Source organism: Phaeoacremonium minimum (assembly GCF_000392275.1).
Source record: "Phaeoacremonium minimum UCRPA7 unplaced genomic scaffold PA7_03_scaffold_450, whole genome shotgun sequence".
Lineage (NCBI taxonomy): Eukaryota > Fungi > Ascomycota > Sordariomycetes > Togniniales > Togniniaceae > Phaeoacremonium > Phaeoacremonium minimum.
The window spans coordinates 51,821-63,512 of record NW_006921352.1 but is presented as its reverse complement, the minus strand read 5'-3'; the positions used below and the strand labels follow the sequence as shown (position 1 = coordinate 63,512).

Below are 11,692 nucleotides of genomic sequence, written 5' to 3'. Positions count from 1 at the left end.
AACTCGGGGGCATTTCTACAGCCCAGAGTCGTACAGCTTCAATGTACAATGCTTGACCTATTTAGATCTGCTCGTACAGAGGTAATTTGCCGAGGGTACAGCTATCACAACTGAAACCGGAGTTTGTTTGATGGACATCTCCCTAGGATAGCGCTAACAGTCCACTAGCCTTATCCATGATTATACACTCGTTTTGACACACTTCTTGCAAAGCGACCCGATCTACTGGCTTCACTATCATCGCCGACTTGTAGACCAGGATAGGTAGTGCGGTCCTCTAATTCAACATGCTCTACGTATGAGAGATGTGCTATTGCTATATCGGGAGTCCACACCTCGGCTATTAATTTAGTGGGTAAACCGGCCTCAAGTCAGACACGACAAGCCCCAAACCAAAAACGGTCCTCACTCTTAGCTCAAGCACATAGGCCAAGCTTAAATTACTGGTTCGCCATATGAGTACACGCAGTTTCAATCAGGCACCATACCTTCCCTATCGTCTGCGATGACAGACAGACAGACGAAAGCAATGTCGGATGGATTGCTACCATTGAGGAATATACGGGTTCTCGAGCTGGCTGGCTTAGCTCCTGGTAAGAATAATTTAACCGAGCATAGAGCGGGAGTCTGTTCTAACGCTCTCAACAGGACCTTTTTGTGGACAGCTCTTGGCTTCTTATGGTGCATCCGTTCTTCGTGTTGATCGGCCGAACGGACAGAGCTCAGATGTGCTGACGTCATATAAATCATCCATTGTGCTTGATCTAAAGAAGTCAGAGTGCATTGCCTTTCTCAAGTCTATGTTGTCTAAGGTCGATGTCTTGATCGACCCGTTTCGACCTGGAGTCCTGGAAAACCTGGGCCTCTGTCCCAAAACGCTTGTGAAAGAGTACCCACGCTTGATAGTACTTCGGCTCACCGGATTCCGACGAGATGGAAAATACAAGGACCTCGCTGGCCATGACATCAACTACCTGGCCGTTTCAGGGCTTCTCAACCAGCTGGGTGCCTCCGGTAGCCCTCCATCTCCGCCCGCAAACATTTTGGGAGACTACGCGGGCGGTGGTCTGGTCGGGTTCGTCGGGGTGCTTCTTGCAATCATGCACCGTTCCATGACGGGTAATGGGCAGGTCGTGGAGGCCAATATGGTCGACGGCGTCAGCTACTTGGGGACCATCCCCCGGCTCAGGACTAAGGAGCCCGTCTGGAATGGCGAAAGGGGTACAAACCTGTTGGATGGCGGATGCCCTTATTACCGTTGCTACGAGTGTAAAGACACGGGACAGTACATGTCAGTTGGAGCTTTGGAGCCAAAGTTCTTTACGAATCTACTCCTTGGATTAGAGCTTGACACCAAAAAACTTGGATTTAGCAGTTCGACAAGAGAAGACAAAAATACTTGGCCTCGAATGCACCAATTATTCGACGAAAGATTCCGACAAAAGACGCGAAGCGAATGGGAGGCAATCTTTGATGGCCTAGATGCTTGCGTTACACCGGTACTTGAATATGCTGAGTTAGAAAGGGCCCACTATGAACAGAGGCCGCTTGTTCACCTACAAGAATCGCCTGCAAAACCTGTCAAAGCCCCCTGGAAAGGCAAGATTTTAAAGTTGGGGGATGGAGGCATAGAGGCTTTAAGTAAATGGTATGGTCTAGAAGAGGGCAAGGACTTTGAGTTGGATGACCAGGGAGTGCTCATATACTCGAAAAGAAGCAAGCTATGATAAAGTTTAAGGATTCTGATATGAAATGAGATATCGAAAGAACCAAAGTGACATCCAGCTGGCTCAGCACTAATTCGCTGCAACCTGACATCGTGAAGCCTAAACCTATACTAGGCTCGGCTAACCCCACGGCGTATTTTGCATCTTGAACCTATTTCTCAATATTGGAAACCGTTTTCGGAATAAGGCGAACATATAACGCTGGTTTGTCCCAAAGGAAGGAGAGTACATTCCTCTCCAACCATCCCTTGCTGCGAGGATCAAGTTCCAGATCAAAGTTCCAAATCAGTCTGGCCAAGATAAGGCGCAGCTCTGCATATGCAAGGCTGCATAAAGGTTAGCGTGTCAGCTCATTGCAAGCTTGGTCATGAAACTCACTTTTTACCAATGCAGTTGCGAGGGCCAACAGAAAATGGCTGCAGTGCCGACTTTTGATCGCTCTCGTACTTTGGGTCGCCGAGCCATCGTTCCGGAATCATTTGTTCGGGGTCCTTGAATAGGTTCGGGTTGTGAAACATTGGCCATTGCCAGATGTCAATAATAGTCTAAGCATAAAGAATTGGTCTCTTTGTCAAGAAAGAGGGGTTAGAGTAGAATTACATTACCAGGGATATACTCTCCGGCGATGGTGGTTCCCTGAGGTGGTGTTTTGCGCGGTATAGCTGAAGGCACAGGCGGGAATATGCGCAGAGCCTCGTGAACTGTAGCTATCAGGTAGTCTAGCTTTTGGACACTGAGGAGATCTATCTGTTCCTCGCTTTTGAAATTGGCTCTTAGCTCTGCGTCGATCTTTGCTCGAATTTGTGGATTAATAGCCAACAAGTAAGTTGCGCCCGACAAGGCAGTTGCAGTTGTCTCAGAGCCAGCGACGATCAACATGTGAGTATTGTCAACGATTTCTTGATGCGAAATTTGCTACTAGAGATTAGATTTGACGACATGATACTCTGAACTGACTCACGCCTTTCTCCTGGGCTCGTATCATCGATTCCGTGAAGTCGGGCCGGGAGTCCGTGAAAGCCAGACGCTTAGCCACTTGCGCCTCCGTAAATTGATGGTGCGTCTCGATGTCTTTTGCTGTTTTCTTCGGGGTCATCATCTTGATGAGTGTATTAGCATAAGGGTATCTGATTAGCGCCGTGGCGATGGCTATGCCTCTCAAGTGCTCAAAGATGAGTTTGACCCAGGGGTGATAATGAGCATTTTCCAAGCAGCCAAAAGGTTCACCAAATGATAGGTCCCCAATCATGTCAAACGTAGTCCAGTTATACCATGAGGTCATTTCCTGTGCTTGGTTTTTCGCTGCGGCAGTCTTTAACCTGTCCATGAGCAACGAAACGTAGTGAAGTAGATGGGGTTGTTGGTCTAGCATGGCCTGGGCAGAGAAGCCATGAGAAAGTATTTTCCGTAGGCGATTGTGTCTTTCGCGATCGCTACCAACAACAGTAAGGACATCGCCTCTCCAAAAAGCAGGGTCTTTTCCATTTTCGTCCTGGCCTCGCTTTCGGTGCCCCATGATTTCATCCCAGGCTTCAGGGTTTCCGAAGCTGAGCTGGTTGGGAGAAATACGGACAACATCTCCATATTGCAGATGTAATTGCAAGATCTTTATATGTGAACGACCCGATAACCAGGTGTAGGACAGAGGTATCTGAGAGACAGCCCAGAGTTTTGGACCCGGATATTTCCGCAGTGGGTGTATGAACAAATTGTAGATAGCAGTAGCCAGCAGAGATAAGATATAACCTAAATATGGCGGGATTTAAGTCAGCGAAATGTCTAGGAGCTGAATATTGCAGCTGGCAAAGCTGCAGCGAATGGCTCACCAAAACTGGTAGCCCAATCAGGGCGTGAGCCCAGGTAAGTTGACGCGAGATACCCTCTGTAAGCGGAGACATGACCGTAAGGCAAAGTGAGATTCTTGAGTTAAATCAGGTCTTTTCGTAGATATGAGAAGGCTTTGTTGCACAGCAAGTAACTTGTATGTGTGTCCTGGGCCTTCAAATTTATCATTCCTAATCGAGTTCATTATAATGAAGAAACGACAGTGGGGACCGAGAAGTATGTCAGTTTGATAATAATACGACATGCGCGCGAGTGAACAGGGAGTAGACACCAAAAAGGTGGTGGCCGAGGATGAACGTTGCTGCCCTCGGCTATGCTGGCGTATGTGTCTTCGTATCATGAATACCTACAGAATGTGGAATTTTAGGTATTGCGCGGATTCCTTCAGCTTTGCGTCTGAATGATGAGATTCCATCATAATCTTGACTGTTACTGGTTCGTATAGTTCTGGCATTTCTTTACATCTGGCTGCTCTATTCTTGAAGCTCGGTATGCTTGTGTGAGCAACAGCTACGGATATTCTCTACAATACATTATCTCAAATATCAAGAAGTCAAACTATCTTTTACTAGCCGCCACATTTAATCAATCTTGTAGTAGTGGTTGGTTGACGCTCTTGCGCCTCAGCTAGACCCGAAGGGACAGGATGCGGGGTAAACTGGGGAATGGCAAGAAGCTAATATTTCAAATATTGTTTAGTCATTTGTCTTGCTATCAGTGTAGGTTCTTTCAGGCTGTGCGAGACTTCGTTTCTCCACCGAACCTGCCTGATCTAGTGATCCCAACAATTGCAACAGGCTCGTAGCCTAATCGACCTTTCATTAAGAGACAATGAATGGAGATACGGGGATGATAAAGACAATAGCAAGGTGAACTTATAAGTTACTCGCTTTCCAAGCAGGGTACAGATGCTGGGCGAGATATAACAGTAGGTATGCAGTATCTCAAGTTTCACGAACCCCGGGTATCCAGGCCCCAACATCTAAAGCTGGGACAAACAGTGTTGTCTACGAGATTCTAATAAGAATTCTTTTTTCCAATAGGAAGAGGCAAGGACTGACGAATCTGTACCACCTGTAGCTTAGGCATCAAGTTATCCAATATAAATCTATCCAGTGTGTTCAAACTCCGGGTTTACCCAACTTGGGGTTCCCGCCTTCTCACGTATTGCCTCCCTAAACCCGTAGATCATTGCTAATATCGGAATATAGAAGAAGATAGTGATGATGGTATGACCGGAAAAGGTCTAGGTAAATCCGACACTGTCTACCTATGGCATGATAAAGAATGGGTCTACGAATGCCAAAAGGTTTAATATCATCGTATATTATAACTAGGCTAGACTATTTTCATCTTCTATCCTTCTACCATCTGCATACTATATATAGCTTGATGTTGGTTCGTCTCTAGGTTGATATCGACCCACTGATTCTGCTTCTGGCATTAAAAGGACAATTTTCTTGATATGCGAATTGATATCCAAGTGTTAAGATTTCGGCCTTTTTTTCTTCCTTTATAAAAAGCTATAATTATATTCTCTAAATCTTCTATAAATAAATATACTAGGATGATATACTATAACGATAGATAAAGACGTCTATCAGACACTAAATAAAACAAATCATTAGTAATATCTTATCTATCTAGCTAATCTCTTACGAATTTCTCAATAATATAAGATCTGATAAGTATAAATAACTTAATATTCTTACGACTTTAATTCTATCAATAAAAAGAACTTTATATGATAGAAACCTAGCAACTGACAATGTAAGGTAAGTAGACATTAACTGAGGCGATTCTAAAGTTATAGAGACTAGACCTTGGCATAAGTCTTTGTATATTGAAGGGTGATATGATAGAGAAGTAATGATATCTTCTATGAAGTGACTTAGCAACCTTTGATATCTTGGTGGTAGCTGTATACCATTTGGAAGGCATTAGGGGAGGTCTACTGGCAGTTCAATACGTTCTGTTGGTGGCGTGCTGTTATGCTGGGACAAAACGCTTCCATAAGACTCTTATAAAGGTCAATTACGCTTATAAATGCGAGAGATACGTTAAAAGTACTGTACCTGTCGTGTCACCGCGGTGGCTTGTATGAGGGAAGCCTTCACTGAGAGACACCCTCTTATACTTGCGGCCACCGCCCTATACAAGTCTTAGGGGGTAGCTACACGCCCTGTTGAAGGCAGAACACTGCCTACAGCGCGGCTTCTGCTCATCGCACTTCCTCCTCCGCCTTCGACACTCTTCACATCCTTGGCGAGATCGGATACTAGGCATAAGGCGTGGCGGTAGCCAGTATGGGTATGTCTGGGACCGTGCTTATTATTCAATGGTGACCAACATCGTAGGATTGAAATGGGTTCTCAGGCGTGCAACATTTGCCAAACACCTCAATTGAAACTCATGCTTGCTTACTGCGGTGCTGGTCGTTGGCAAAACGTTTGAGATAAGGTAGGAGAGACAAAGCCCCAAGTGGGTTGACGATAAGGTTTATCAAATGCTACAGTATTTTCAATGAGAAGATAAGATAAGCATGCGAAAGTTGAAGGCAAAAGTGCTCGAAGAAAACCGGGTCTGCTAAGAAACCAATCTGGTCTAGCGCGGAGTGACCGGACTGGGCCGTGTACAGTAAATGTTCCCATATTTTGAGATGTACTCTAGAATGATGACGATGAAGGCTATAATGTAAAGAGCTAAGGGATGGGGCGTAGCGACTTGTTGAAAGTTTAGAGCTTTGAAGTGGGAAGAGAACGTTGCCATTTCCTCACCACCCGATTCTCGGGGCAGTTCATCTTAGACTAGCTTCCAGGAGTTAGTCTATCGTAGCGGAGGTTAAAGAGCTGTAAAAAATTATTTCAGTCCGATCTTTTTGATAATATGTCTTTGGTTCTGGCCTGCAAGAGCCCGGGCCAACGGAAGGACAGCACTCTGCACCTTCCATTACTCTTGTATTATAAGCAAGGATTTTATATTCAATTTGGTACTATCACAGCTTTGATAGGAACTCCTTGCCCTACCAAGTTAAGGGCTTCCTCTAGACGATCTAGCGGAAAGCGGTGTGTGATCAGGTTTGCGAATTGCAGCCGTGCACCATGATCCGATGCGATGTCTACCGTTCGCTTGTAACTGTCGATGTCGAGGCCCAAACTGCCGATGATTTGTAGATTGAGATTGTTGATACGGACCGGATCAATTGGCACTGAAATCTTTCCAGAATATAGACCCAGGATCAAATACTTTCCATTTGTTCGAAGAAGATCAAAGCCCTCGGGAAACGCGACTGCTGTTCCGGCTGCCTCCACGACAATGCTCGCCCCACGGCCTTCCGTGAGGGCTTTCACCCGTGCGGACCTTGCTTCAGGCGTGGTCTTGGCGACGGACATGGTGCAAGTCGCTCCGAGTGAAGCTGCCACTTCGAGGCGATGGTCGGGATCTCCAATCGTAATAACAGAACGAGCACCAGCGAGGCTTGCCATGAGTGTGCATGCTAGGCCAACCGGTCCGGAGCCTTGTATGACAACGTCGTCATCAGGGCCAATAGTGCCTAGCTGCTTTAGACCCCTCAAGGCGGTTGGCATTCCGCACCCAAATGTAATGACATTCTCAGGAGCGACTCCCGGGGGTACCCGGATATAGACACTTTTCTTGTTCAGTGTTGCGTATTGCCTGAAACCCGCTCCGTTCGGCTTTCCGGCAGGCGGCGGCCAGTTGATATCTTTACATCGTAGTATGTTCGAAGCCCTGCATTCCCAGCAAGTGCCACAAGGAGTCAATGGCATCCAATACAGCGTATCGCCTTTGGCCAATGTCGTGCCCACGCTGTCGGTCTTGATTTCCGCTCCCAAGTCCTCGATAACACCAACTGCTTCATGCCCGAAGCAAACGCCATGCGACTTAGCCGGGATATCGCCCTTCAATCTATGCACATCGCTGCCGCAGATCCCAGCTATCGACACACGCACCAAGATCTCATCAGACCCTGGTTGGAGAATTTCTTCTTCGACGGTCCTTATAGGCTCCCCTGGTCCAGTGAAGACTGCAACTTTTCCGTACCGCATTGTTGCCTTGTGCTGATAGTTCTTCGGAGCCTTGGCGTTTTGAGCGTGGCCTCTTTATATCCTGCGAGAAACACTGATGATTAATATTTTGCAGGTCTGTGGAGAGTACTTCTTGAAGTAAGTTGGGGTGTGCGACCAAGTCCTAAGATCTATAGCTTCGAACCTCCTCCGTGGAAGGAGAAGAATACTGTTGGGCAACCGGGGTATGTCATGTTGTATAATAAGCAGAATATGTCAATTTCTATCAATCGAGCTCCGTGAGATCCGTGTTCGTTCCTTGCCGGTGCACTAATCAACTACTACGGTACGAAAAGGAGATTGTAACAAAGCCGTAGCATATCTTCGGAAAGTCACTATCTAAATCAAATCCGACCATTTCTTTCTCGATCTACTTAATTACCGGGAGTGAAACTTAGGTTTGGGTATAGAATATTACAGCTGCTCTCCACGAACTTGCCTCGGTAACTTAAGCGGCTGTGTTAGCCCAAGTGGTACCCCTCAAGTGTGCCAAGATACCTTATGTACCATTTCTTTTCGCCTTCCCATGACTCGTCACGTTTCCAGCGCACCTATCATCGCTTTTACTGTGGCATCCAGGCCTTCTCAGTTACTTACCTTAAGGCCTTGAAGGAGTGGCTGAACGAGCACTACCGGTTTTTATCTCAAATGAATATTCCCTAGATCTTCAGTTTTACATCCATTTCATAAATTACTAAAGCCCCAGAGATAAACCTATGTTTATTATTATTAAGTATCATCAATCAGTCTATTAAGCCGACGTTCGTCTTGGTCAATACGATCCTCGGCAATCCGGCCAGTGATTTAGTAGGCGGTGATTCACCGTCTGTTCCGCAGAATGTTCGGGTCTATTACGCTGCTACAGTGAGAGCGACGAACAGGGTTAGGTGAGGCATGTATCATGGAGTGCAGGTCTCCGCGCCTGCCCCCATGTATCGCCTCTTTAGACCATGTCTGCTCGGCTCTTTGCTCGAATCAAATTTGTGCCCGAAGGAAGGTGCGTTGCTTACCTCAAACTCCTCCGTGGGTGACTTCTGCCTCTTGATAAGACGATCTAAATAAGACTCACGGATTATTGCGTCGACTCGCAGAGCCTTGTCATTTCCTTTAGCTGCATAACCAAGGGCTGATAACGAATACCGCCCACAACCAGACGATGCGGCTCAAGACCTTCAACGGTCCTACAAAAGCTTAGTGCATTGAAGATTGAAGGATGGCTTGAAATTTGCTGGAATCTACAGGTTCTCTGAGCCCCTCGCACCATTGGGCGAGTGTACGTGTCCCAATAAAAACCTACTCGGACACCGTATCACAAGGCACCTGCAGGTGCGAATTGCAACCTATTGCTGTATGGGGCGCGAGCTGCTACATCCGAGGATTAAGTTGTTCCTAATAAAGTTCTTCCATAGGAAACTGTCTCTCGTTTTCACATGTGTACGCGAGCTGCAAGTCGTGTCTTAGTCATCTTAAACCGCAACAGAGGAGCTCTCAGCAAGCTTCAACATCACAACATGACTTCGCAAAAGATAAATGAAAATAAACGGGTGCAAGGCTTGAATTGTCAATGTAAAATTTCCCTTTAGTCTATCCTGAGTCTATGTACGCGATACCAGAAAACAAAATCCCCGAGTCCTCAAGAGGTTTGATACATGCTGATTTGATTTGCCTGCCACGTCGATTACAACAACAAAACGACCTGCTTAGAACAGGGCGAAGAAGCCAGCGACGAGTGCCAGGCCAGCGTAGGCAGCGCCAGAGACGCCGGCGGCGGGGCCAGCAGCGTTGGTCGAGTCGGGGCTGGCGGCCGAGCTGGTGCCCGACGCAGAGCTGCCAGAGCCGGTGGTCGTGGAGCTGCCGGAGCCCGAGCCCGAGCCCGAGCCCGAGCCCGAGGTCCCAGACGGAGAGCTGGTAGCAGATGAGCCGCTGCCAGTGGCAGTGCCGGTGCTGGAAGGCAGAGACGAGGTCGTGGTGGGCGTGTCGAAGGTGGTGGGGCAGGTCAGGTTGAAGCGCGGGCTGGTGGACAGGTTGTTTGTGATGGCGAACTTCATGGTGTTGTCGGGGTTGGAGTCGCGCAGGTTGTACCAGAAGGTGGGCACCTTGTTGAACAGCTTGCGGCAGCCGACCTCGTCCCAGTAGTACTTGGAGTTGTCGACGCTGGCAACAGCCTCATCCCAATCAGGGCCAGTGTAAGGCCAGCCGGTCTCGGTGACCCAGACGGGCTTGTCGCCGACAGCAGCTAGGGTGGCCGCGTAGGCAGCATCGAAGAGGCTGCCGGCGTTCTTGATGTCGTTGCCCTTGTCGTTCTCATAGTAGGGATACTCGTCAACACCGACCCAGTCAATGGCATCGAGAACGGCCTTGTTGGTGGCGTTGGGCCAGACGTCCCAAGTGTCGACGTGACCGATAGGTACGCTGGAAAGCTTGGTGTCGGCAAATGCCTTCTTGAAGTCGGTGATGAATCCAACAATCACATCCGGGTCGGCGCCAATGCCGGCCTCGTTGGCAACACCGGTGGCTGAGTTACGGTACAGATCCTCGCTACCAATGGAGATTCCGATGACAAGATCGGTGAAGTCATCGCCCAGGTTGTCGACAGCCGCCTTCAGGGCAGTGATCTCCTTATCGATGTTATCGGTGCCGGATGCCCAGACGCCAAGCAGGATCGAAGTCTTGGTCTCGATGGCAGCCTCAAACGCCTCAATCGGATCGCTCTCCGAGTAAGCCTGGATGTTTGTGTACAGTCGAACGGCATTGAAAGTGCCTGGGGCGCCCTCGAGGGCCTGTGCCGTCTTGAACTCAGCCAAGAAGTCCTTCTTGAACTTAGCAGACCGATCTGCGAGTGTTGAGCCGGAGTTGAAGCCGAGGTAGTTTGTGGCAGCCGAAACGCCGGCAGCGAGGCCTGCGGCGAGCAGAGGAGAAGTGCGCATCTTGGCTAGGAGTGCGAGCAGTCGAGATGAAATGAATTGGGGTATCGATAGATTCGCTCGAGGGTTGTATGGTTGTTAAAGGTACAAACTTGGTATCAAGGGATGAGGTGGTCGGCTGCAAATGACGTACGGGGAAAAGACACAACAAGAAAAGAGACAATGGGAAAAGACAGTTGATTGGCGGACGGCCGAATGATGGACGAGAAAAGGTGTTCTCAAAGGAATGTCAGCATCTAACTAAAAGTTAAAGATGCAAAGGTGGTCGTGGGAGGAAATAGAGAGGATAGGAGAGTAGGTAGAGTAGAAAGAAGGAGGAGGAATAAAGAGGCGCGCCAACGCGGGATGCCATCAAAAGGAGAGAATCAGCGGGGGAAGCTGATTGGGTGAATGGGCTGGACCTGCAGCTCAGGAATGCCCCACTCTGAAATTAGCTACGCTGATCCGGGGCCGGCCATACGTTAGTCCACGCCCAAGAAACATAGCAAAACAGGGGTCCTCCATTTTGGGGGGTGGCTGTGTTTCACTGCCGAACAGGACCAATCATCTTAGCCCCCCTCAAAAGCAAGGAAAATACGAACATCTAGACCAAACGCGCGTGCTTGGCTGTCCGTTCGCTCTGGCATGCAGCCCCCAGTGGCCCCAGTGGCCCCGGTGGCTACTTGCAGCAGAGGGTTAGTGAAGAACACTCCAATGATGCGTGAGGACAAACTTGCCTGGTCGTGCATGTCAGACGGCGGCTAGGCTAAGAAGGACTTCTCGTTCAAGGCCATCACAGGAATTGATTGCTTCAGCTCCACAAGGCATTTGACATTCATGTTATGCACTCACTACAGATTTGTAGAGCTGTGCCACAACTAGTGGCGGTGTTGTGCTACCGAGCATGTGTATCACAATCCCGAAAAACAACGATGAGCTACCACGCCGTCCCCTTTGGATTCGCTGCTTTGTGTTTAATTGTAAAGAGAAAAGTCGGCTTCGCCTTTAGTCCACAGTCATAAAATGTGGCTGAGTGAGCTTCAAGAACTTTGCGCACCTGCCATACTCATAGCTGACGAGAGCCACTCGACTCCACCATTCGCTGGGTTGTACCTAATACTGCCACTCATGC

At 48.3% G+C, this 11,692-nt stretch overlaps 1 protein-coding gene across 1 annotated transcript; it reads right to left on the bottom strand.

Annotated features, from left to right (window-relative positions):
- Positions 1-9,357: 9,357 nt before the first annotated feature.
- On the bottom strand, positions 9,358-10,584 carry UCRPA7_6066 (putative glucan -beta-glucosidase protein; the record flags this gene model as incomplete). Its single annotated transcript, XM_007918608.1, has 1 exon — positions 9,358-10,584. The coding sequence occupies one exon, from the start codon at positions 10,582-10,584 to the stop codon at positions 9,358-9,360; it is 1,227 nt and encodes a 408-aa protein (XP_007916799.1).
- Positions 10,585-11,692: the final 1,108 nt, after the last annotated feature.